The following is a 27,549-nucleotide window of genomic DNA, read 5'->3' on the forward strand; positions in this document are numbered from 1 at the left end:
GAAAGGTCATTCCCATCCACACCTCACTGCTGAGGATTTGGTTGTCCCACATTTATTGTTTCCCCTTCCATCTTCTACACCTCAAGATGTGTGACGGGCCAAGGGCTGAGCCTGGGGTTGGGACCAGCCATAGGCATCCGCCATGAGGTGGAGGAGAGCCCGACCCACCAGCATCAGCTCATGCAAAGACTTGCTTGCCATGGACGTCTCCCCAAAGGGGAAGGACTTTCCCTGCTCCCTTCTGTAAAGTCAGTGCCTTGCCACCCCACCCTACTCTGCAAAACCTGGCTTTCTAGAGATAGATTTGGCCTGTCCAGCCTCATCCAGGCCCTGCCTTTGGACCAGTAACCTCTGCCACCCATAATAGCAACCCTGAGGCCAAGTTTCTTATGTAGCGATCAGCACAACCGTCCTTCGATTTATTCATTCCTCAAACATTCAGAGAGTGCCGGCCGCTTGAACTGGCTGTGTGATTTTCCCAGGGGGTTTAGAATTAGTTCAACTTACTTTCAAAGAGTTTATCCCGATGACCACATAAAGACAGTGTCTTGGGGTTCCAGTGTCTCAGTGAGCCAGGTGTTGGGGCTATAGCAGGAATAAGTCTGAGATGGGGTCCTTGCCCCCATCAGGGACTATAGTGAATACTCAGAATGTGACTGACAGATTGGAAACCACGTCTGTGTGTTACAGAGAAGATTCTCCAGAAAAACGATTTGGTATTTACCACTTTGTACATGGAAGGACATTCATCTTCCTAGTAGACAGATTTTTGTGGGAAAAGTATGGTTGACATTACACTTCAAATGATTGAAATGGAAATATTTTCCAGAGGAAAGATAGTGGATGCTATTCTGTGAAGCTGGGCAGTCCTGGGAAGCAGGCAGCTGGGCATGAAATGAAGGGAGCAGCTGGTGACGTTGTGCACCACATGGAGTGGGAGGCCCGTGAGCATCTCACCGCCCCAGGACACTCGTGAGCACTCTCCAAAGAAGGTGCATTAGATTCCCATGGCTGCCATAACAAAGGACCACAAAATGTGTAGCTTGAAACAACACACATTTATTATCTTACAGTTCTGGAGACCAGAAGTCCAAAATGAGTTTCACTGGGTAAAATCAAGGTGTCAGCAAAGCTGATGCCTTCTGGAAGCTCTAGAGAAGAATCTGTCCCCTGGCCTTTGCCACCTTCTAGAGGCCACCTGCATTCCTTGGCTCATGGCTCCTTCAGGTTTCTCTCTCTCTTTCCATTGTCACATCTCCTCCTGCTCTGACCTTCCCGCCTCCCGCTTATAAGGACCACCTAGATAATCCAGGATAGTGTCCTCTTCCCAGGATGCTTCACTGAGTCACATCTTTAAAGTCCCTTTTGCCACATAAGGTACCATACTCAGAGATTCCCGGGATTAGGACATGGCTATCTTTGAGGGCCATTATTCTACATACCTTCTACCTCTGGAAGGTATGGAGCTTCTAGAATCAAAAACTTGACAATATTCAGAGTCTGCTTTCACTGCACACTATGCCTGACATGTGAACCTGGCATCTGAGTGAAATCACAGAGACAGACATGTGAAGAGAACATTTCTCTAAGTGTCATTAAGTAAACCAAGAGAAAAACTTTCACCATAATATATAGATAGGGCTAATACAGAGGGGGAAGGAGCAACTCTGGGAAGAAGAGGAAAGCTTTATAAGGGAGGCATACTTTCCAGGGTGGAAAAAGCAACGTGTGTAACAGAGGCCCCCCAGGCAGAAGGCACGGCATGAGCAAAGATGTAGAGGAGGGAAAAGCCCGAGATGATGGAATTGCATATAGTCTGGTGTTATAGGAATCACACTGTGAGTGAGAACTAGATGAGGCCATGATGGCTGTGTCTTCTGTGCTTGATGAACTTCAACATTATCCTAGAGACACTGAAGGGCCACTGAAGCGTTTTGAGGAGGGTCCTGCGGACAGATGGTAGTCTAGACTGTTCACTCTGGCCTGCTTTCAGGGGAGTGAGAAGAGTTCTTTGGAAGGTAGCAGAGGGACCAGTCTGGAAGCTGTTGCAGTAATTCAGGCAAGAAAAGAGGGTTAGAAGTGATATGAGAGCAGGGATGGCAGAAAAGAGGGATGTACTCAAGAGAGGTTGGGGAGGTGAAAGCGGTAGCGCTTGACCAACAGCTGTGTCATGAGTAGAGAGAGGAGCTGCGGGCAACTCAGGGTGTCCTGCTGGAGCTGACACCCCCAGGAGGAAGGGCCGTGTTTCGGGGGAAATAACGAGCACTCTGCTATGGGCCTGTAAACGTTGAGGGAGAACATCCAGATGGAGACATCTAGAAAATGCTTCTAAGCAGGCTGGAGAGGCAGCCACAGTGCTGTTTAGTGTCTTAGAGGAAATACATTTTTTCTAGAAAGGGAAAATTTCACAGAGAAACTTTAGTAAACTATGTTTTCTATAGTTCTAGAAGCACTGACTCAGACAGTATGTCTTAAGCATAATGTTGCTATGACAGTTCAGGGTCAAAAGGCTGGAAGAAATAGGCTAATTGGTAAACAGTGGATTGAGAAAATACATAAAAATCATAGCGAAAGAGCACTTTAATTACATTTTATTGTACTTCATTTTTAGGGGTCTGTACCTCCTTGTCTCAAGCAAACAGTTGACCCAAGAAAGTTATTAGCATGTTCAGTTCTTCCCCTAACCAGCCATATGCTTCTTGGGATTCCCTTTCTCTGTTTCCTCACACTGTGAGTTCCTTGAAGGTGGGGCTGGGCTATGTGATCTCTGAGGTACTTGCAAGAACCAATACCCTGTGTCTCTTGCCTCACAAACCTTTACTACAACCACACCAGTGGCCCTGTCTCGTCTGGTTATTAGCCACCCTCATGCTCCGCTTCACTCTTTGAACTCTCTGCCCTCACACACACCCTTCAAAGCTCAACTCCAGCCTACATTACCCAGACACCACTGAAAAGCCAGTGCGGCCCCCGCAGCTGCACCATTCACATCTGAACCTGCTGAGCACACATTCAGCACCTACTTCCCTGGGCCTTGTGGAGCCGCTTACACATGTTGTGTCTTCATCCAAACTGTGAGTGCCTTGAAGGCAGACGACATATTTTACAGGTCTTATTTCCACAGTGTCCTGACCAGAATCAGAGCCAGCCTCTGTTCTCACTGAATAGTTGAAGGTAATAGTATTTTAAAATCAATAGTCTCCTATCTTCTTCCACAGAAATTTACTTCCACATCAAGACCCCATATCTATTTCTGTAGTAGGATGTTCTCCTCTGCAGGAATGTCTTCTTAATTCTCCCTTCCCTGTGTCTAGGTTGGTAGATTCTCCTTTGTGGTACCATAATACTCTGTTCTTACTCCCATCCCATTCTGCTGAAATTATCTGGGTTCCTCCCACTAGACGTGACTCCATTACTTGTCACCACTGCATAGCACAAGGCCTGATACATCTTAAGTACTCAGTTAATGTTTGGTCAATTAAGTAACCTCCACATAGCCTTCCTGAGCACCCCACATTCTGACTGCCTTTATTCCTTAGTTGGTAATGTTCTGATAACACTGGTGTCTCATCATACCTTACGCACTTGCTTTTTGTTCATTTATCTGGAATATAAATGCACCAAAAGCAGGGTCTGTCATTCATTGCCTCCTAGCAGAGTTACCTGAGCCTCGTAGACACTGTGTAAGTGTATCAGTGGAATCAAACTGACTGTCAAATATTTGTCACCTTGGGTCTGAAGGGGGTGATTTTTCCAGGTAGTCTATGAACACCATTGGCAGTTTACTTACTGTAATTCATCAGTAACATCTGAAGATATATGTTCTCCTGGAGATGTTTTCTTTGATTTTGGCATCACTTAGGTTATTCCAACTGTGTATGACTAAGAATCAGTGTTTATTTCCCCTGTTGCTTGCCCACCCTGCTGGCTTTGTCAGCAACTGGTAAATCTGGGGGAATGAGCTCTGCCTTCTCCTTACCCACCAGACCCCAGCAGGGGAGTGAAAACACAGCAGGTGACAGCCAAGAACATGAATGGTCACATTAGCACTGTGGAGCAAGGTGTAAAGAGGCCCAAAGACAAACACAAGTGAAACCCACTCTCCATACAGCATGGGAAGATGGAAGAACATCCCTCACCATCTGCACTGGGAATAAGGCACATTTATGAGGGGATGTGTGCAGTTCCTGCTGGATTTATGAACTACCTATCCCCAGTGTTATGTGGCCAGAGTGAATAAATCAAACTCCAGACAGACAGCAACTCGTTCTGCTTCAGATAATGTTTTCACCAATCTGTTTGCAATATTTATAGACCAGGTGTCAGGTGCAGCTAACCTGGACAAGAATGTAGTCCCTATTCAGGTGCCATATTACAAGGAGTCTTGCTTTGCCCAGCCTATCTGGACAAAGCTCATGAGTGAATAAATGAATTATGTTATATCTTTGCTATAAATCTCATGTTAATATTTCTCACTAACAGCACCTTAAACGTTAGACAACAAAGGGATTTGTTGGGGGGGACCCTCCTTACAGCTTTCCTTGACAACTAAAGCACAATTTATTAGCTCTTACTGGCTCACAGTAACTGATTGTGGATATCTCTTTCCAACTATGCACTCAGTGACATCATGTTGGTAGCTTGAAATCAGCCATGGTAGAAACATTTAACCACCAAAATTGACAAACACTACAAAATCTGTTGTTAAACATTTACAATCATTTACAAGCGTATCACTCTATGTAATTCATTATTCTATAAAAACATATCTTTAATTGACTAGACCATAAATACAATGCGCCAGGCACTAAATTAATAGCTGGCAGATAAATCTCTAAACAAGACAAGTCCCTGACCTCATGGAGCTCAAATGGTCAGAGTCAAGATAGCCAATAAATAAGTAATCAGTAAACAAAAATATTATAGATTAGTAAGTGCTGAGGGAAAAATGTATTATCTATTGCTGCATAATAAATTACCCCCAAAACTTAATGACTTAAAACAATAGATGTTTATTATTTCACAGTTTCTGTGTTCTGGCGTCTGGGCATGGCTTGGCTATGTCCTCTGCTTAGTGAACTCTTACAAAGCTGCAACCTATATGTTTGTCCACAACCTGCAGTCTCGGCAGAAGGTTCAGTTGGGGAAGGATCCTCTTCCAGGCTCAGTCAGTGGTTGGTGGCGGCATTCAGTTCCTTCTGACTGTTCCTAAAGGCTGCCCATAGCTCTGCCACATCTTTAGAAGACTTTCCAAAGTTCTACTACATAATAACAACAGCCGTCTGTTGGGCATTGACATAGGCCAGGCTATGTGATTAGCACTTTATGTTACTTGTTTTCATTCTCACCCTGAAAGTAGCAGTATTCTCCCCATTTTACAGATAAGGAAACTGAGGCAATGAGACCTTAAGTAACTTGACCAGGATCACTTAGCTCCTGGTGGAGCCAGGGTCATAGTAATTGACCTGATAGCGAGTGTCCCTTCCTTAGTGTCAGCCACCCTGACTTGCAGTAAGGCCCCTGCCTTCGTGGAGCGTCCGTGCAGGAATGAATGAGAGTCAGCAAATGGGCAGGAATCAGCTGGGAGGAAGAGGCGGAGGTGGACAGGTCAAAAGGAAGGAAAACCGGAGGGGTGGAAAGAAATTCACTCCCGACAGACTGTGAAGAGGCATGTGGAGCGTGGTTTAAGGTGACACAAGAGAAGGATGGGGACTGCATGGGTTAATGGCCAAACCTTTTCCATGTAGCGTTTATTCGTTGATTTCCCCCCACAGCTACCATTATGCTTGTTATTAGTGATAAATGTTCCGTTAAATGCATGCTCGTATGGAAGTCGCTGTCGCTGTGTAAAACATCAAGGGTCCAGTGATTGATTATGTGCCATATTTAATGGCACAGCTCGATTTTCTTTTTTTTCAAGATGAAATGTTTGGTTTTCAAATCAGTGTGATCAGTGAACCTGGCTCGTGTCTATGGAGATACACCCAGGCCTTCCTTTTGTTTCTAGGATATATATTAGCCGGGAGCTCATGGACACCCAGGAGGAGACAGCAAATGCCGTAGAAATGCATGACTGCAGAATTCAAACTAGGAGAGCAGCTTGACTGTCTGAGCTATGTCTTACAGATCAGATAGCTTCAAATGAAATCAGAGCAGCCAGTTTAATTTTCCCAGTTTTGACACAGTGGGTTTCTTGGTCAAAATAAAATCCTGTCTCGTTGAGCTAGAGCTCCCCAAAGTATAGCCATTCTCTGAGAATAAATGACTCTGGTTTGGAAATGCCACTGATATGCTCAGACCTTTGAGATATCATTTAGTTCAGGGAAACAGTAATATATCATCATTATCAACAATGAAAGTAAATTGAGCACCTATGTGTTACATACTGGCTAGGTGCTGGGGTCAAAGGCATTGTCCTTGCCCTTGAAAACTTTGTCACTCGCTTAGGAAAATGGTAAATGGGTATTCAAAATAAAACCAAACAGGAAATACAGCCTTTATATTAGTCAGGGTAGGCTAAGCACTGGAATAGACTTCCCTCCCCCTAAAGAAAGGCTGCTTCTCGTTCATGCCACAGTCTAAAGCAGGTCAGTGAAGGGGCTCCGCTCCATGTAGTTCCTTGGAGAGGCAGGGTTCTCCCTTTGGGGGCAATTGAAAACAGGGAGGATTGCACGGGAGGTTCAGGAGCCTTGCCAGTACACGGCTTCTGCCGCATTCCACTGGCCAGTATCGGTCACACGAGTTCACCTTGCAGCCCAGCTATATGCCCTGGAGTCAAGCGAACTAGAATGTGGTGAACAGGTAACATTTGGCTTCACCACAGGTTCCTTTGGCGGCAAAACAACTGAAACTGATTCTGGCTGGTTTCAGTGCCAAAAAGAATCTCCTGCATAAAGGCTGGGGTATATTACAGAGCCAAGGAGAGAGCTGAAGTCAGGAGCCGGCAGTCCCAGATCTCAGCAGCAGAGCTTGCATCTTTCTGGTTAGAGCAGCGCCTTCAGCCTAACTCAGCCTGAAAGGCTCTTTCTGTTGGAGTTGATCACACTTACCTCCCACCTGAGCCTTGAACCAGTGGAGAGAAATAAACACAAGAATCGGGTGAGATTCTGGCCATGGAGAGTTCAGCTTGGCCTTGAGAGGATGATGGAGCTCCCTACCCCCTGCTCCGTTTGCTCACCAAGGGACAGCATAGCTGGACAGCTGGGGGCCTCATCCCCCAGGGGTGTGCCTTCCACATGGGCAGAGAGGAGCGCCACAGTGGTAAGTTGATCCCAAAACATTCAAGAAGGCAAAAATCCCTCTATGGGCCCAGGAGCAACATGGAGAGAGGACAGAAGGTTTGCCTCATGCCAGGTTCCACATTTCCTGTTCCCAGAGTCCCATTGTCCCAGCAGCATTAGGGAGTTACCTCTGAATCGGTCAGTTAGAGAGACAAACCTCACTCATGGCCACTGAGCCTATTTCTCTGCATCAACAGTTCTTCCCAGAGGATGGGGCATCTGTGGGCTGCCTAGGAGTTTTTCCAGCAAAGCAACAAAGGCAATGTGACTGCCAGGCGGGACAGAAGTGAATATGTATGTATATTTCAAGAAAGAGTGACTGTAAGAGCTAAGGGAGGACTTCCTGGCAAAGGCTCCGCTGGAGTGGGAAGCAGGTCACCGGCGAGTGGAAGGTGCTCGAGTTGTACAAGAGCAAGGGGATTCGTGTGGCACTTTCTCTAGGTCTTTTCCCTTCAAAGGAGGTTGCTTTTATTATTGATAGGTTGGTTTTTGTTATTGCTGTCATTGGAAAAGCAATAATGTTTATTACAGAAAGGCACCAAAATACTTACAGGCCAATGGACTTTTTATCTTAGAGTTGCTTTTAAAAGGAAAACTTGTAAACAACTGAAATGACTATCCAATAAAGAATGATGCATAAATTACAACAGATCCATACAGTGGGCTGTTAAACAGCTGTTAAAATGAAGAGACATCTATAAGCACCGAGATGAAAATGATATGCTAAAACAAATTGTACAACTGTGTGAATGGTATCATTTGTTTAAATATGAGTGCACATAGAATGTGTGTGTGTGTGTGTGTGTGTGTGTGTGTGTGTGTGTGTGTGTGTGTGCACGTGGTGTGTAGGAGAAAGGAGGGAGACAACAAACTACAATGACAATATTTACCTCTTGGACATGGGGTTGGAGAATGGTGGGGGAGAACCTCCCTTTCCACTTTAGAAATGGCCGTATCATTTCTCTTTTTCTAACAATAAGTGGATATATTTTCAGCAATAAAAACGTTTTAATAGTAGCCTTAAGTTTGCCAGAAAATTGAGCCTTTGGAGCATCTCATCCCAAACCTTGCAATTTATCTACTTAATAATCTAATTGATTTTCTACTAGGTTCATCAATATATTTCCCATTGCAGTCATAAAGTTTTATTTACTTCAGGAGATGGGAAGTGACTCGTTCATTTTTCTAAATTATTTATAAAATTTGTTAAACTACGAGTTAAGCCAATGTGTCTTTCCTTTGTGCCATCATAAGCAGACAGAGTGTGCTGATGAATCTGCTTTGTTGTAATTATATGTAAACATGCCTGTCCTCACCCTGAGCCTCTGGAGGAAAGGGAGCTCATTTTTCCATCCCTATATCCCCAGCACCCAGCGCGATACTTTGACTAGATGTTTGATAACTTCCAATTAAATGGATGCGCAAATTAATGAAAAAAATTATAATAACTTTCTCTGATCCAAAAAAACAATGTTTCTGTGGAGGGAGAACTGTTATAAAAAATATAACGTATTCATGAAATGATTGGAATGCTGTTGTGAAGAGCCTATTGTGATGCTGAAGTATGATTTGATAGCTCTTACACTTTCGTGAAGAAATTGGGTCATAGCATTCGTTGCAATATTAGTCAAGACTCCCTTGTTGCTACTCACGGAACATCTAATTTAAATGTCTTAAGGAAAGGAGAAATGTATTAGCTCACAGAACTCACAAAATCTGAGGGGTAAATTCTGGCTTCAAAGATGACTGAAAAGAGCTCAAATTAGGTTAAAAAAAACAACAACAAAAAAGCTCCCAACTCTACCTCTCAGATCTGTGTTGTCTTCTTTCTCAGGCTGACTTTCTCTGTGTGGCTGCAAATGACCACTCCCAGCTCCAGATTTATGTCCTGCCACCTTCAAGTCCAACAGAAAGAGGACATCTTTTACCTAAGGGTTCTAAGAGAAATACGTTCTGGAGTTGAGTTTCAGTCACTGGTGGCCTCACTTAGATTACAGGCTCATCACATGGCCATGGAAATGGGAGGCCCTGATTATCCAGCCCTGAGCGACGTGACCATCCCTAGATCGGGCAGAGTGTCAGCCCTACCTGAACTCCACCTGTCCTGAGAGTGAGGAAGGGGAGGGAATGGGTGGACACTGCGAAGGCAACGCAGCACATACCCACTTAGTGCTTGAAGCAGCCCCGTAGTGTGCACCCAAAGCAACCTGTACTGCAAATTGGAGAAGACTGAATGCTGTGAGGAATTGGCATCCTTGTTAGATAACCATCACAGAGTCACACTTGCCCCCCAATTTGCTTCATGGAGCTAGATCGGCTGTTCTTTAGCGACAAGCCATGCCTGAGTTCATAAACTAAACATGCTGGTAGAACCACTATGAAAAAAGGTAAAATCTTTTTGAAAAGCAATATTGAAATATGAATAAAAAGCCTTAAAATTTTTATACTTTTTTACCTAGTAATTCCATGTTTTGGAATGTCATTCAAAAATATATATATCAAAGTACACTGAAAACTTCCAGAATAAAGATGTTCATCGCAGTGTTATTTAGATTGTCAAAAAGCTGTGGGACATTTACACCATGGAATACTATGAGCTGTACCAAAGAAGGAGCTCTTACCTTTTGCGACAGCATGGATGGACCTGGAGATTATTATGCTTAGCAAAATAAGCCAGTCAGAGAAAGACAAATACCATATGATCTCACTAATATGTGGAATCTCATGAACAACATAAACTGACAAACAAAATAGAACCAGAGGCATGGATACATGGAACAGACTGACGAATCTCAGAGGGCGTGGGGAAGACTGGATAAAAGAAAGTGAAGAGATTCGCTGAAGAATATGTATGCACAGCCTGTGGACACAGACAGCAGTGGGGTGAAAGCCAGAAGAACGGCAGTTAGGGGCTCGGTGGGGGTGGGCAAAGGGGGTAAAATGGGGGACATCTGTAATAGTGTCAACAATAAAAGGTAAAAAATAAAAATTTTTAAAAATTTGAAAGACCAGAAATAACCTAAAGTCCTAATAATAGAAGATGAAGTTAATTATAAATTAGGCATATGATTATATTTTATGCAACCCTTAAAACATGTCAAGGAATTTTGTTGGTAAATAATATTACATGGAGAAAAGTAATATTAATTTTATCATGATCTCTTCAATATCAGAAAAAAAAATCTACATATTCTTATTTTTATGACTACATGCTTCCCAAAACATGCAATACATTATTACAAAAGTAAAAAGTCATACAAGAAATTAGAACTGACTAGTGACTAATATGTCTAGAGACACTTGGGAAAAAATTTGAAGATGGTCCAGTTTATTGGTTTCATTGACCAGCTGCAAAATTTATGTGAGATAGCAAATCTAGTTCAACTTGTCAATGTAAGTAGAAAGTCACTTACATTAGGCTAACGATTGTCCGGCATCAGCTTGAGAATCGATGGCATTTCAGGCACCTTCCCAGAGAAGTGCCAACTGAACCAGACAGGACCAGAATTACCCAGAGCTGGGTTTGGTGCTAAGTTTGCGCTCAGCAAATAGAGAATTCCGTGACCTTCAATCCCGGTAGAGCTCATTTCACAATGTATATGTTATCCAGTTATCCTGTTGTATACCTTACATTTAAACGACGTTACATGTCAGTTATATCTCAATAAAGCTGGGGGAGGGGAGCATTGTGAGTAACCCTGTTCAAGGAGTGTATCAGCATCCCACTCATCTTCTAGAGTTTAGGGTCTTCCAAACCATCCACCAGAACAACGACTCCTTAAGTTAGCTCAGAAGCTCTTAGTTAAGAAGCAACCAGTTAAAGCTGTCCTGGGGAGCAAACAGCTTACCACCTTTTAAAAATACTTAAAAGTTTTGGGGACAGCTAGCATTGAGCTATAAAAAATTCCTGTGTTAACTTTCAGCTTTGGGGGAAATTATAGATCCCCACTGTGCTCTTGTGCTCTGCTTTCCATGGTATTTCTTAATTATTGCTTAGAATAATCAATGGTTTTGAAGCTTTTATACTGGTAGGACTTTGCAACTGGTAGGAGCTTCCATAACAAAAATAAAGTCCTTTTATTTTTGTTATTGAAAGTGGTTCAACTTGAACTCTCTGTGTGGGTGATTAAGAAACCCATCCAAACTGGTTTAAGCAAATAAGGAAAATTAATGTCCTAATTAGCTGCAAGTCCGTAGGCAAGGCCGGCTTCGGGCACGGCATGATGAAGTGACTCCAGTGCGGCCACGGGAAAACATTACTTTTTCCTCCGCGGTTCAAGTCTAATTGGACCAGTATATTGGCCTCATTCTCGGATAGACACCCCTGCCGCACCTCGGCTGTGGCATGAGGTGGCGCATCTAGCTCCTGGGCCAAACGCTTCCAGGTTCACTCCAGGGAAACAGAGCCTCCTTCTCTCATCTGTCAGCACAGGTCCTGTGCCTGCACTCGTCACCAGGTCCCTGGCTTGGCGTGCACTTACTGATTTCTTCCAGTCAGGGCTTATTCCAAAAGTTGGCCAGCGTGGAGGGTGGGAAAAGCCAATCCAACCCAAACACCATGAGCGAGAAGTAACCAGAAGGTCCCCAAAGGAAATGTGAGGTGTTGCCTTCCCAGAAGAAGAATGGTATCCTGGCTGACCAAGGCAGGCAAATCCACTGCAGAAGGCTATTTTATTCTATTTTATTTATTTATTTATTTATTTATTTATTTATTTATTTATTTATTTATTTATTTTTATTTTATTTTATTTTATTTTATTTACTTATTTGTTGAGTTTATTGGGTTGACATTGGTTAATAAAATTCTATCGGTCTCAGGTGTACAGTTCTATAACACATCATCTGTATATTGTATAGGGTGCTCACCACCCCAAGTCAAGTCTTCTGTCTCCGTTTACCCCCCCTCTACCCTCTTTTCCCTCCCCCTCCCCCACCCCCTTTCCCTCTGGTAACCACCACACTGTTGTCTGTGTCTAACTGAAATAAGCCAGTCAGGGAAAGACAAGGACCATAAGATTTCACTTGTATGTGGAATCTAAGGAGCAAAATAAATTAACAACCAAATAGAAACAGACGTATAGATACAGAGAACAGACTGACAGCTGTCAGAGGGGAAGGGGGTGGGGGGCCGGGTGGAAAAGCTGAAGGGATTAAGAAAGAAAGGAAAACAGAAGGCAGTTCAAATGCGGGTGTGGTTCCTTGCCACCCACTGCACCCTTCTTCACCTTGGTGTCAAGGCCACTTGGTTAGTTGTTCTGAGTGTTTAAACACGGTAGCAAAATGTCTGTCAAATATTCAAATGAAAAACGTGTAATGGAAGGATGATCGTGCAATATTGCCTGTGTTAAATTCATCAGACCATGGTTGGATAAAATGCATCTTCCAAATTTAACATGACATCAAACACTGAAATGACTAAAAGTGACATGAAAGAAATGCAGTACACATGACTCTAAACCTCAGTTGGTATTTTTTCACCTGTAAAATGGGAACAACAAATGTGGTTGAAAATGCCTGTTGCAAAGATTAACGATGATGATTTCTGAAAAGTACAGGAATTCAGTGCCTGGCCCATCAAATTATTCAGTAAGTGTGAGCTCCTAAGGCTGCCATCTTTGTCCTAATCTCATTTTCAACTCTGGAGGTTGCTGTGAAATGACATGTGGGTATAAATATCAAACATGCAGTGTATACCCAAACCCCAGAAATGAAACATTCTGGAATGTGTTGAATGTCCCCTTAAATAAGAACAGAAAATGGAGTCCATCCCCATGGCCAACTCGTCTCTGAATAGGGACTGTCTTGTTTTGGAGAGATTCCAAAGGCTCATTTATACACAGTAGGTGCAAGTGCTATGACTGATTAAAGATGCCTGCCCTAGAGGGGGGAGGGACAGAGGCAACTGCTTGCCACCTACTGGAATCTAAATGCCTTCTCTGTCATATTTTTGCTTCGCAGACTCTGGAAAATCCCAAGTATGAGTTGATCATCGAGGCTCAAGATATGGTTGGACAGTTTTATGGGTTACTAGGCACAGCCACAGCGACAATCCTGATTGACGACAAGAATGATCACTCACCAGAATTCACCAAGAAACAGGTAAACCTCTGCTGAACACCACCCTCGCGGTCGCAGCCACGATTGCTGATCAATATTAAATTCTGTGTACCACTGCCCCTGCTGGCTCCCTGCTTGCAAAATCAAAACCCTCCCTTTTGGAGAAAGGATTATGTTTTGTTAGAATACTATTTCACATTTTTATCTTTTTTTTTTTTTTTTTTGTAAAGCTGGAAATACCAGAGCATTATGAGAACAAAAGCATTGAATCTTGTTAAAGTCTGTGAGAAAATAACTCTCAATGCCAAAATGCCATTTTCATAGTTTTATCGGTGCTATTTAGTGGTGAGTGATGTGAGTCTCATTGTGATTTTAGCATAACAATAACTATTTTTTTCAGCAAGTATAGATCTAGAGACCAGACAGAACAGCTGCAAAAAGGTAAAGCAGGTTTTCTTGGCAATAGCAAGGTGGCCTAGGAGCTTATAAATAACAACTAAGTTGGCTTGTCTGGGAGAGCCATTCTTTATTCTGGGCTCCTATGCTTTTATGATTATAGATCGTGGGTGTTGTTTCCCATTTATTCCAGAGGAGCAATTTCAGGGGATAGGCTGAGTACACAAAATTACATTCTCAGTTGCTGAATTAGTATCCAACCAGGAAGACATTTGCACTATGCATCTGATGGAAATGTGCTAAGATCATGGTCTCGTCACAGGTCATGACCAGGGCCAAGGATTCAGTGATGGCAGCCCTGCCATTTGCCAAGCCTTCCTCTGCATCCCTCACCACTACAGGCTCTCCAGCTTCCATCCATTGCCTTATTTAACTGTGCGAGGTTGGTTTCATTAACCTCTTACCAATGAGGGAGCTGATTTTAAGCTCAAAGAATCTAGATTCCTGCTCCAAGGTCCTGGGCAGAGTCAACGGCAGAAGTGGGACATGAGCACAGCCCCCTGGGAGCCATGCTCCGAGCCGCAGTGCTGTGCTCCCTCGTCTGCCCTGAGGTTCCCCACCCTCCCAGGCGGTCAGAGAAAAGACCCATGTAGTTGCATTTGTAGTTGCCCCATCCTCTCAAGAGTTCAGGGACTGTCCCAGATAGCTCAGGACAGGCGGGCCCTCTCCCTCCCGGCTCCCCAGTGACCGCCCACCTCAGCAGCCCTGCATGACTCTCTCAGGAGGAAATCCCCGGCTCCTGGGCAGGATTCCAGCCTCAAACAGCAAAGTCCACAGTGGCCGGCATGGCTCCGTTCTCTTGCTCCCATGCAGTGTTCCTGTAACTACATACAGATTGCTCGTTGCTCCCATGTTTCTCAAACTGATGTTCCAAGAAGTTTATTCCACAAGTTACACCGAGGGAGGGCGGGGCGCGGGGGAGATTTCAGGGTCAAAGAGATGCGGGAAACACTGAGTTGAATAGTTTGAAAGATTTCTTTTCCTGCGGGACTTCTGGGTAGCTTTAAAATGCTGTGCATTTCTCTAAGAGCTGTGAGTGTCGGTGTGGGCTGTAGGCTTTCTCAGACATATTCGGCCTGGAAATAATTTTTCCTGGACCACCTCATCATGTCTCATTGAGCTAATGGCCCATGGAATATTCACTGGGGAGACTGGTTTATCTGCAGAATTTCTGGTGAACCTATTTCCAAAAAAGAATTCAAAGCATATTGTAATTTTCTTATATAGACGTAGTAATGAAAATCGAAATTGGATAATCCCAATCTAAAGTAAGAAAACCTATCAAGGTTATGAGGTGGGTGAAATTAATTAGTTATTTCCATGAGGCTCCTGTGACTCGGAACTAAATATTGTGAGAAATTATTTTTGGTTGTTTGTTTTTGTTAATACAACTGAATTCAAGGGAAAAAATTTAATATAGATCTTAATGTAAAGTAAGAGACCCTGAGTAGCATAATGGAAAATATATTCTTCACCTATGGATATTGACAAAACACAGAAATTCTCTTCAAATGGACATTGAACAGTGAACTTGAGATTCCCTCAGGGCAGAGCTAGTGTTCTACTCAAATAGAAATATAAGTAATAAGGCCCTGGCCTGTTAGTCCAGTTGGTTACAGCATCATCCCAATATGCTAAGGTTGCAGGTTTGATCCCCGGTCAGGGCACATTTAAGAAGCAACCAATGATGCATAAATAAGTGGACAACAAATCAGCGTTTCTCTCTCTCTCTAAAAATCAATTAAGGATAAATTTTTTAAAAAAGAGAGACATAAGTAATAAAATGAGAGGAATGGATAGCCAGCAGGAGCATCGAATTCTCTCTCTCTCTCTCAGATAGTATGTGTCCCAAAGGAGTCTTTGTCTGATGTTGGATAAAGTAAATTTACCATTAAATTTTCTAACATGTTCCTGAAAGGCTGATGTTTGTTGTTGAGGAGGGACCCATACGTTTTGGATGCCAGATTGCTAGAGGCGGTGTAACCGAGATGTGGAGGGGTGGGTTCTGGGAACAGAACAGGCTTCAAATCCTGCTGATCAAACATGGGACCCGAGCATGTTAACCGTCTCCGTTCTCATGTCTTCGCCTGTGACCGGGGCTGCTAGTAAGCCTACCTCGTTGGGTTCTTGTGAATGTTACAGGAACTGACGATGAAAGGCCCTTAGGAAGTGCTGGTCACCTCGTATTCTCTAGAGTACTGGCAATGAGGATGGGGCGACAAGGCTGGTGACAATCAGGAGGGGGTCATGGGGACGGCAGTGATGAGGACAGTGGGGTAAGGCAGTGACGAAGAAGATGGCGGGGAAGATAGTGGTGGCAAGGTGATGGCATGATGACAGCAATGTTTCTAAAATGTAAGAGGCCAGCGGACATTCTTATCCGAAGGGCCGTCTCCCCTCCATGTGGAAAGTAAAGTTTCTCTTTAAAGTGATCTGTTGCATTCCCAGTGGACACTGAAAAATTCAGTATTTTCTGAATGTTTACTGAAGATCATTTTAATTTAGGAACTGTGTCACTGGGTGCGATGAACCAAGATCATACTTAAAATTGCTACTGATATGTGGAAATCAATTTTTAGTCATTGACTTTCAAAAAAGTGGGGGCTGGAAGCAGTAGCCTCCCTATGGAGAATCTTCTGTGAGTTTTTCTAATAGTCTTTAACACATGGCTTTAACTGTTAGTTTTGACTTTTTTAGGTATTTTGAAATGATTTTAGGATATCTAGTTAAACTGTCCAAGCCCAGAGTTTGAATTATAGCTGAGAATCTCAGTCCCATTTAGAACAAAGTGACTTGTCCATTCCTCTCTCTAAAGTTATTTTTTTTAAGAAACTTTTCTGGCCCTGGCCTGCGTGGCTCAGTTGGTTGGGTATTGTCCCGCACACTGAAAGGTTGCTGGTTCAAGTCCCAGTCTGGGCACAGCTGGGTTTCAGGCTCAGTCCCCCTTGAGGGGTGTACCCAGGAGGCAGCCCATCAATGTTTCACTCTCATATGGACCTTTCTCTCTCTCTCTCTCTCCCTCTCCTTTCCTCTCTCTCTAAAAATCAATTTCAAAAATTTTTAATCACTTTTGATTTGTGCCTAGAACATAGTTGATGCTCAACAAATACCTACTGAATTACTCATGTTTTCACATGAATACTCTAGAAATTTCACATGAATTTCTAAACTCTAGATCATGAAGATTAATAAATCCCCCATTAATTTTAAAAGAATGTGCTTGCAAATGATTTTAAAATTTCTTTAAGAAAGACATTGAGTTTTTCTTCATTTATTCAATCAATTGATTTTTCAGATTTTACCTTAAAATGGCAACCAGAAATTTAGACTTAATAATTTAGGATTTTTTTTTTTTTCCATTTGATGAATTCTTTCTAAGGTAAAAGTTTCAGTGTTTGAGCTACAACATTATAATACCTGCAGTAAAAATGGCATAAAACGTAAAAGGCCCTGTTCATCTAGAAGATGAGAGGTGACTGGGTAAATGCTCCAGCTTTCACAGCGGGGTGAAGGTGAAGGGTGAAGCTGAGCCCCTGGCAGATACCAACTGGGTGCTGGGGGCCATCTCCAGTTCCTAAAAGCCAGGGCCCGGCCTTCAAGAACTTGATGCCTCAGGAATCTTATTTTCCTTTGGACTATTAGCTTTTATAATAAAAAAATATTTTATTAATTACCTGTCTCATTCACCCTCTAATACCTGTTCTCTTACATGTTGACTGCAAACTCTATGGTCTCCTCTATATAATAATTATGTAACACCATTTTCTATAGACAAAGAACAAAATGTCTAATCTTTTCCCTAGCAGATTGATTGGAACTTGCTCTGTATTACTGGGGGTTTTGAAACATTTTTTTCACCTTCACAACACATTTCATTATTGAAAAATTTATATAAATTTTGAGAATTTTTAAATTTGAAAAAGCCTATCAAGTTTCTGTCACATATATATGTATATACATATATATATGAGTTATGCAATGTCAAATGTTCTTGATAAAGACTAATATTTAAATTGATGGCTCTTGTTAACCACGCCATTCACGTCCTTGTGGTGAGGTATATGAGGAGCTTTATGTTATCTTTGATGTCAGTACGGCAGGTCAAATTGCAAGAAATTTAAATCTTTATCAATGTGCTTATTATGATTCACTTCTCTTCATTAATAGGTTTATCAAACAGTCGACAGAGCTATTTTATTTCTTGTGTTAGAAATTTTTCCTCTTAATGAATTATCTGATGCAGAATGACGTCAGGATTACATGGATTGATTTCATTCCTTACCTGTATCACCTTTGCTTCATATTTCATTAATTTTTTAACAAGTTTTATTGAGATGTAATTCACATACTGTAAAGTTCACTGTTTAAAATATACAATGCATTGATTGGCTTTTAGTATACTCAGAGTTGTGCAATGATCACTACTACCTAGTTTCAGAGCATTTCATCACTACAGAAGAACCCTCATGCCTGTTAGCATTCTTCACATCCCCGCTAATTAGCAACCACTAATCTTTTTTGTGTTCCAGGGAACTTGCTTATTCTGGACATTTCATATAAATGTCATCATGTACTATGTGATGTTTTGTGACTGGCTTCTTTCACGTAGCATAATGTTTTCAAGTTTCCTCAGGGTTTTAGCATTTATTAGAACTTTTTTTTTATGGCTGAATAATACTGCATTATATGGATATACCACAATTTGTTTATCCGTTCATCCGTTGAGGGACATTTGGGCTGTTTCAACATTTTGGCTATCTTGAATAATGCTGCAATGAACATTCATGTACAATCCATTTTATCTGAATTTTTTCCCAATTTCTTAATAGTTAGCATGAAAAAATAACATTACTCCAAATTAGGAATCTACAATTTCTCACTTGTTTTATTGAAACTTTTCAAAATGTCTTTCTAAATTTCAATTAATATGGCTCACTCAATATTTACAGACCTCTTTTTAACAAATATAAAACTTCCATACAAAAAAGTACTCTAATACTGAGTGATTTTTATTCTCAACTCAAACATGAAACTCAAATCAAGAAATAGAACTTGATCAGCAGCTCAGAAGCTTCCTAAAACCCCTCCCAGCCGCCATTGCCTAGAAGTATATTGCTTAACTTCACCTATCTAAGGGTTTCCTTCTTATTTTCCTGTTACTGATATTCAGCTTAATTCCACAGTGGTGAGAGAATATATTCTATATGATTATAGTAATTTTATATTTGCTGAGACTTGCTGTACAGCCCAGCATGTGATAAATTTTGATAAATGGTCCATGTGCGCTCGAAAATAATGGGAATTCAACAGTTTAATGTTCTATGCCCAAATCTTCTGTATATGTTTGTAAACTTTTTATTCTCTCTGTTACTGAAAGAGTAGATATATCTATTATTATAGACATCTATTTCTCTTGTTACATCAGGTTTTTCTTTGAATATTTGAAGCTGTGTTTTTAAGTGCCTACAAATCTAAACTTGTTGTATTTTCCTTATGCATTGACCCTTTATTATTACAAAACTTAGCTCTCTACCTCTGGAAATGCTTTTTGCTTTAGTGTTTACCTCACCTGGTATTAGAACAACTATCCTAGCTTTTTTTAGTTACTGTCATCATGGTCTGTTTCTTTCCATCCCTCTCTCAAGTTCTGTAATCTTATGTTTAGAATGTATCTCTTATAAACAGCATATATTTGCGTCTTTAATTCTTTTAATCAATACTGATAAGTCTGGTTGTCTCTCTTTGGTCATTTTGTCCATTTCAATTTAATGCAAATGCCAAATATTTGGGTTTAAATTGATCAATCCTAATTTTTATTTTCTATTCCACCTTTTAAAATATTTCTTTTTCTCTCATTTCTTACCTCTTTCTGAATTATTTTTTTATCATTTCACATCCTGCTCTAATAACTATTTGTTATACTTCATTTCATATTCTTATAGTAGTTTATGAGAAATACATCCTTGACTTATGAAATCGAATATCAATTAGCATTTTTACTACTTCATGGATACTACAGTGGTAAAAACCCTAGAACATCCGAACTCACTTTATCTCTCTCCTGTCTTTTGTCTTTTGATATATTGTTATCATAGGTTTTAATTCTACATATATTTTAACTTTCACAAGAATATTATTTAATAAATATTATTTCTATTTGCCCATTTATATATTATTCTTTATATTGTTATTTATTCCTTCATGTTTCTGTGCTTCCATGTGGGACAATTTTCCTTATGATAAAAAATTCCTTTTTATTTAAAAAATAGTGCAGGTATGTTAGCAACAGATTCTTTCCTTGATTGGTTTTCTAAAAACGTCTTTGTTGCCTGAGTTTTTCAACTATATTTTCACTACATGCAGAATCTCAGTTGACGGTTATTTTCTCGAAGCTCTTTTAAGATGCCATTCCATTGACTTCTGCCATCTATTAACATTCTTTGAAAGGTCAGCTGTCAGTATTACTTTATTCTTCATTGAAAGAGATGTGGCTCTTTTCTCTGGCTGCTTTTGATAACATTTATTTGTCTTTACTTTGCAATACTTTTAGTGCTGAGGTACGGTTTAATTTTGTTTATCAAAATTGTTCCTTACACATCTCAATTCATAACCTACCTTTCAAATATTTCTTTTGACCCATTTTATCTCCTTCTTAGACTCTATGATATATATGTTAAGTTTCTATCTATTGAACTTTCCAGTTAATCAGTCCTCTCTTCTATTATGTATAATCTACTATTATACCCATCTATTGATTTCTTAATTCCACTTATATTTTAAATATAATTTCCATTTACTTATAGATTGAAATTTTCTGCTGAAATTTTTCATTGATCTCTTTTTTAAAATATTTTACTCAGAATTATTTCAAATTTAATATCTGATAACTTTAATATCTAGATCACTTCTAAATCTATTGCTATTTCTAATATTTTTCTTTTGATTTTTGGTCTTCTGTTATAGTCTTGGCTTGCCTAGAATTTTTTAAATTTAATTATGAATAACATATCAGAAATTTTGAGATAATTTGAGGCTGTGGATGATCTTATATTCCTCCAAAAAGGACTTACTTTTGCTTTTTGTAAACCAATAAGAGTAGAAAAAGATTACTTTAAATCAGTCTAGGATTAAGTTGGTTCGTAGTTGGGTTTCAGTCTGGTGTGAGAGCTAATCTACTTACCCTGGTTTCCCTTACTCCTCAGGTACAGCTTTCTGGGGTCCTAACTGAAAGTTTGGCATAGTTACAGGGATTCTTACAGTTTCAAGACCCTGAATTTTAGTTGTTGTGTTCTCAGTCCCATGAGACTCCTGGAAGCTCTGCTCAGCTTCCTGGTCTCTGAGCCAGTACTTTCTGCTCATATTCTAAGCCTCTTGTCCCTGTGTTTTTACAATTTATAAAATGACTTAAGGATGAAAGTTTCATAGAACATTGGCATCACTTCAGTGAATTTCCCTTCTCTGCAGGGTCCTGGACCCTTAAGTTCTGGATGCCTTGGTAGTTTTCTAGTGCTTTCAGATAGATAGGGGTTTTGTGTTAAGTCCATATTCATGAGTTATTCTAGGTTTGAGGGATGGTCTAGAAGAAGCTTGCCCAAATTAACATAAACAAAGAAAAATATTTGGATTAATTTTTTAATCTAGAGTATCAGAGAAAAGCAGTAGACATTGTGTGTACTGCATTCACTGTGGAACAAAATCTGATAATATTTTCATGAAAAATATGGATTGAAGAGATATAATTAAATGATTTGACAGTGCCCATCCACTCTCATACAATTTGCTTCCAAATCAACTCATTTTGGTAAAAAAAAAAAAATTTTAAATACAGGTATTTTGTGTCTCCTCCTTAATGTTGATAATTAAGTGACTCGATCTCCAAGGGAGTTGAACTACATAATCAGAGGCAAGCTTTGCTTTCTGATTTTCTCACTCTTGACTTGGCCAGAATATGTGGAATTTTCATAACTCTTTTGAATCTTTTCATTTGTTTTTGGTAGTTTGGTGTTTCCAAGTATGAATAGGACTTGTGCCTTTATGTGCTATCTTTTACCAAAAGTCCCAACTGAAGTGAATATTTATCCACTCCTCCAGAACTCCATGCAGTGTATTTGAGTGCTTTAAATGAAACTGTCCTACTTCCATAACAGTTTATTTCCCTTAGGATAGCCCTTTAAATTCAGACGTGCCTATGTCTGGACACTGACCACATAATTACACATTCTGCTTGTTCAATAGAGATTAATCCAGAAAGTCAACCACATATTAATTCTGCTTGTTCAATAGAGATTAATCCAGAAAGTCAACCACATATTTCTTAGAATATCGAACCCATTTCAATTATCTGACTCAAGTGACTTTTCTGGAGGGTGGAGTCCAAGACATTTTAACAACCAGATAAATCTTTAAAGATGATTAAATGTTATTCCAAATAGTCCAGACTCCCTTTTCCCATGATGCTTTTTATAGCCATAATGGTGAAATGTATGAGACTTTTTTTCTGTGATGCTGTGAAGTCACACATCTGACAGTTTTCTATTTGGCTGAAGTTTTAAATGAAACCAAACAGACACTATTGGGATCTTCATCCCATGTGTTGTGCAGTGTGATAGGGGAATACAAATATGTAAAAAAAGAAATAGAATATTTGGAGAGAATAGAATTTTGTAATTTCAGTGCATGGGTACCACCAATTTCCAACTGTGAAAACAGTAACATCGCTCATGATTGCATAAGTTCCTGCTCCATCTTTGTCCAAGACAATACTTTGTCCAAGGACTTTAGAAGCCATCTATTGTAAATTGCATTCCCGACTTTCCATCATATAATAGGAGAGGGGTTAGCTGCAAAACACCCAACACCCACGTAACCCATTTATCTTCACTTGGAAGGGGTGAGTTCATTGCTCTCTTCTCCTGTACCAAGGTCACCGAAAAACATGAAATCATCAATTAATCTCCTAATGTTCAAATTTCAGAGGCTCTTGAAACAGCAGGTCTACAGCTGGATTTCTTGACTAAAAGAGAGGGAAGGGAATCATTTGTACAAATATAATCAGTTTCCTATAAATAGAAGCCATCATCCAAACAGAATTATTCCAGCCAAGAAGATGGGTAGTGGGTGCGTTCCCAGATTTAACTGTTCATAGACAGCAAGGTGATAGATTTTGCTTTGTTGAAAACGCTTGTGCTGATTATAAACTGTGTGATGTCAAAATGTCTGGATTTTTTTAAGTGAAAAAAAATCTAATATATGGCTGGTTCTTCACGTCTCTTGTGGAGGTAGACCAGACAGCCAGTGATTTATTGCATTAATCACTCTTTTATAATCATTTTCTTGATGTGCTGATCCCCGTGATTCCTGTGTGAAACTCTATGCAAATTATGTGCCTCTGCTAACCCTCTGCTTATGATCAGAGGGTCAGCAGCAACCCAGCAGCAATAAAAGCAGTCTTTTATTGCAGCTGGCAGTCTCACCCATGAGCCACTCCAGAGCACGGTGGCCTCTGAAGATTTCACCCATCTGCTGCTATTCAAAGACAGTATCCTCACAGTAAGAGCAACAACCACAAAGCTATACAGCATCTCTTTTTCTTAACTCTAAGAATGTAACATTACTGCACTTTCATAATGTAACTTGCGGAATGAGTATTTGAGTTCAAAAATAGAAAGCCAAGAGCAAGAAAAATGGAGCGTATTGGAAAATGAAACATCCAAACCCACGCTGCACCTGGAAACCATTCTGTACTGAGCAGTGCTCGAAATAAGATCACTGGGTCTTATGCATGGATGGCCTGACACCCTCCTCACCTGGGCACAGCCTCCCTCCAGGCCCCGTGAGGCTCTGCGTATTCCCCAACATGCCAAGCTTTGGATACCTTGACAGCACAGCACATTCTGTTCCCTCCTCCCTGGGATGCCTTTCTCTTCTCTTGTACCTGGAAAGCTCCACTCATCCTTCAACACACACATCATAAATTCCCCCACCAGGCTGTTGCTTCTTCCTGCACATACGAGGCAGCCCCCAGCATTATCGCCTTTCAATTATGTGCCCATACTGTATCCCCCTAATGCCATTTGAATACTTGATATGAAAGGACATGTCCTCTGTATCACTGCCTCTAGAGACAACTACAGGGTGACATCAAATGTATTCTTAGAGATGAGTTTATTATCCATGCAGCAAATACTTATTACAGCCTGTGGTGTCTCAGTTTCTAATATACTATTAAAAATTACTCTTTTCCGTATCAAATAGTGTCACATGTATACCACTGAATGTTATTGTATAATATTCCTTTATGTATTCTAATATGTATGCATCCTACTACATACACGTTTTTCCTAATACACAATATGTAATATTCACCTTCCAATGTGCCATATAATTAAGTTCATTCATTGTCACTCTCCCCAAGTTAGAATGTGGGCTCCATGAGAAACTTTGTCTCTTTTGTTCCCTGCTCTGGCCGCAGCACCCAGCCTGGCATGTAGTATAGGACCAAGTGAATGAATGAGTGGATACGCTGTAAATTAAATGTTTTACAGTAGGCAGCAAAGGCAATTGAAAAGTTAAAGGGGCCTGTTGTTGACAGGGACTTGAGGAAGAATCTCATCCAACCCTCTGGTGCTGGAGATGAGGGACGCCTCTCAAGGCACATGGCATATGCCAGGCCAGTTTATTATGGCACAAAGTGCTGCTGCCCTTGAAAACTCAGTTCTTACAGTAACAGGAGTCAACTGATCATGAGGTTTATCATTTTACTGCGATGCACCAAGAGCTGAGAAGGTTGGAGTTAAATTCCTTTCCAAATGTGAATAAGCAAATCTACATAAACTACAGAGAGCCCTAAATCTCCTTACCTACCCGTAAAGTAAAAAAACAAAGAAAACTCAGCGTTAATAAATAATACATAAAGAAATCGTTAGAGAGGACACAGCATCCTGCAAGCTTAAAAACAAGAAAGGAAATACTCCACAGCTCCAGTTCTGTATGGGTTCATTCTTCTAAGTGGGATTAAACACAACAATCCAGAATTGATAGATATTCATTGGTTTCCAAACTAAAGTCTGTTTCAGTTACAGGCTGAATATCAGTTTTACCAGGGTTGACAGCATTTTATTTTACTGTTGATCTGCCCACAGCTGAGAAGACAGGAATTTATAAACACTGTCCTCATCGGCCTGTCCTTCCTGAATCTACCGTATTTGTACATTACATATGATGACACTGTGCTGTTGCTCTTCAGAGGGCACTCATCTATCCATCTATCCACCCACTGGCTCACTTTTCCCCTTCTTATAAGAACACTAGTCATATTGGATTAGAACCCACTCTAATAGCTCATTTTAACTTGGTTCTAGACTAAGGTCCTAGCTAAGACCCTATTTCCAAGCAAGGTCACATCCTGAGATTCTGCTGGTTAGGGTTCCAACATAACTTTTGGGGAAGACTCAATCCAACCCATGACAGTGAGACTTGGGAGGGTCCATGTGAAGACCCCTAAGGCCAGGAAGAGCATGTCTTGCTTGGGAGCCTGAGAGCCGTCAGTGTGGCTGGAGCAGCATGAGACAGGGCGAGGGATGTGAGACTAGACAGGATGGCAGGGGCCAGATCGCTCAGGCAAGGCAATGAGGCTGGATTTACTCAAAGTGCGGTGAGAAGACATCAGCGGACACTACAAAGAGTAGAAGATAACTTTCCAAGACTTACACCCCCGTGCTGCTCCAGAATGTTGTTGTCTACAGGGGTAAATCACTGGTCAGGAGAGTGCTGGGGATGACCCATCAGTCGCACGTGATCCCACCACCTACGTCCTTCGCAGACTTGGTAATAAGGCCAGCGGCAGGGAACCAACATCAGAAGTCACCCACATAGTCATTTTTAAGCTTATGAAGACCTTCCACACTCCACATACTTTGTCTCGCCTGATGCCTGTACAGTCCAGGGAAGAGGCCTGGTGGTCACCCCTGTGCAGAGGAGAAAGCTGAGGCTCAGGGAACCGATTCCTTCCCCGAGGGCACTGGGGAACCGGAGGTTGAGGTTCTCAGCTTTGCATCTCCGTTTTCCTTGCAAATTCAAAGCGATGTCCTTCCTCAAACGCAGCAAGCATCCCATCGACAGCAGCGGATGTGTGATGAGTTCTTACCGAAGGCAAGGCCATTCATTCTGTCAGAGGTCCTGTGTGTCCAGCTCTCTTGGACCTGCTGCTTTGTCCTCTGTGCCTTTAAACAAGCATTCAGAAGCCGGTGCAAACATCTCAAAGCATTTGCTTTGTGCCAGGCAGGGTCTGAGAGCTTTATATACACTCCATCATTCACTCTCCTGCCATACCCGTTTCATGGGTGTGGAGACAGGCTCAGAGAGCTGAAGAGCTTGCCCAGAGTCTAGATGCCTTCAACCCAACACGAAGCTACTGCAGCACCCTAAAAAGGGTTTCCACTTGCCAGCTCAGCGCCAGTAGACCCAGTTTTCAGAGCGTTTCTGCCTGATTTGGCCTTGGCTCTGATATTGCTCCTTCATGGTCTTGCCCTTCCAGTCAGCTCCCTGGAACTGCTTGCCAGGGCTCAGGGACTAGCCATCCATTTTTGTCGTTACACTTGTACACCAGAGGCTTGCTGAAGAAACCAGGTTTGTAACCTCCAGTCTCAGCTCTACTTCAACTTTTCGAACTTCAGCTCACTGCCTTCCCCCTTCCTGTTGCTTCACTTGACTCTCCACTCAGAGGAGGACAGTGTTTTGAGCAAGCCCTGGGTGTAACTGCAGCACTCAAAAAGTGGGCTCACCAGGGCAAGTATAAGCTCTCCCTCCACGATTTCTTTAAGTTAAAAAAGGGGGTGGTCTTTTAATAGCCAATGAATTTGATTAGCAGGCTTATATCTTTATTTTGATGGATCTAGTGGGTAAATGTAATAATCATTTCTTATGAGCAAAGATTGAAAAATGTTTTCATCCATAAAACCAACTTTTTTAAGCTAACAGTTATTAAGTGCTTCTCCGGGCGAGGCACTGTTCTAAATGCTTTAGGCATCTTAATTCATTTGATTCTCGACAGCCCTACAACATATGTAATCTTATCATCCCATTTCATAGATGAGGAAACTGAGACATGGGAAAGTTAAGAAACATGCCTGGGGTTCCAGGGTGGTGAGGCAAGGATGCCAACTCAGGGCATCTGCTTCCAGAGCAGCTCTCAACCACTACACTGTACTCCCTGAGTTTCTACACATTGCCTGACCCTATGGGATTCAGACATGAAAGAAGCCAAACCCCTGACAAGCTACCCTTCTGCTAGAAGACATCACCAACCAAGTCAAATCACCTGTGTTGGGCACAGCATTATTCTTGAAAATATATTGACATTTCCCCTTTACATACATTCATGTGCATATCAGATGTGAAATCTCCCTCCTTTGCTGTCAATAGCTTCTAATGGCACACCAATTACTAGATATCTTGATTGAAATCCAGGTTTTACTCACTGGAGAATTCGGGCAAAGGCCTATAAAGCAAGAAAAACTTCGGTTCATTAACTAGGGTCATTTTTATACTAGTCTCCTATCTCTGATAACAATTTTGAAATCTTTTAAATTTATGACTGTCGTTACTGCCGTTCCATAATCATTAGTGAGATAATGTGCGTTTTCAGTTCACCCGTCTTTGTGCATTTGATATACTTGTTCTGAGTTAACAGGGTTGAAAGCGGCCTCAGCTCTTTCATTCATGTGCTCACCGCATGCTTATCTAACCCAAGCAGTGA

General features: G+C 41.2%; 1 protein-coding gene across 2 annotated transcripts in view; it reads left to right on the forward strand.

The window, feature by feature from the left end:
- CDH13 (cadherin 13) overlaps nucleotides 1–27,549 on the forward strand; it is a gene marked incomplete at its 3' end in the record, with an annotated part of 902,539 nt that overhangs the window by 767,045 nt on the left and 107,945 nt on the right. For both annotated transcript variants that reach the window (XM_081117876.1, XM_081117875.1), the window contains exon 8: nucleotides 13,239–13,379. In XM_081117876.1, the coding sequence (XP_080974002.1) occupies nucleotides 13,239–13,379 (141 nt within the window). The remainder of the gene's footprint in view (nucleotides 1–13,238; nucleotides 13,380–27,549) is intronic.

This window comes from Miniopterus schreibersii, assembly GCF_964146895.1.
Source record: "Miniopterus schreibersii genome assembly, chromosome: 18".
NCBI classification, from domain to species: Eukaryota; Metazoa; Chordata; class Mammalia; order Chiroptera; family Miniopteridae; genus Miniopterus; species Miniopterus schreibersii.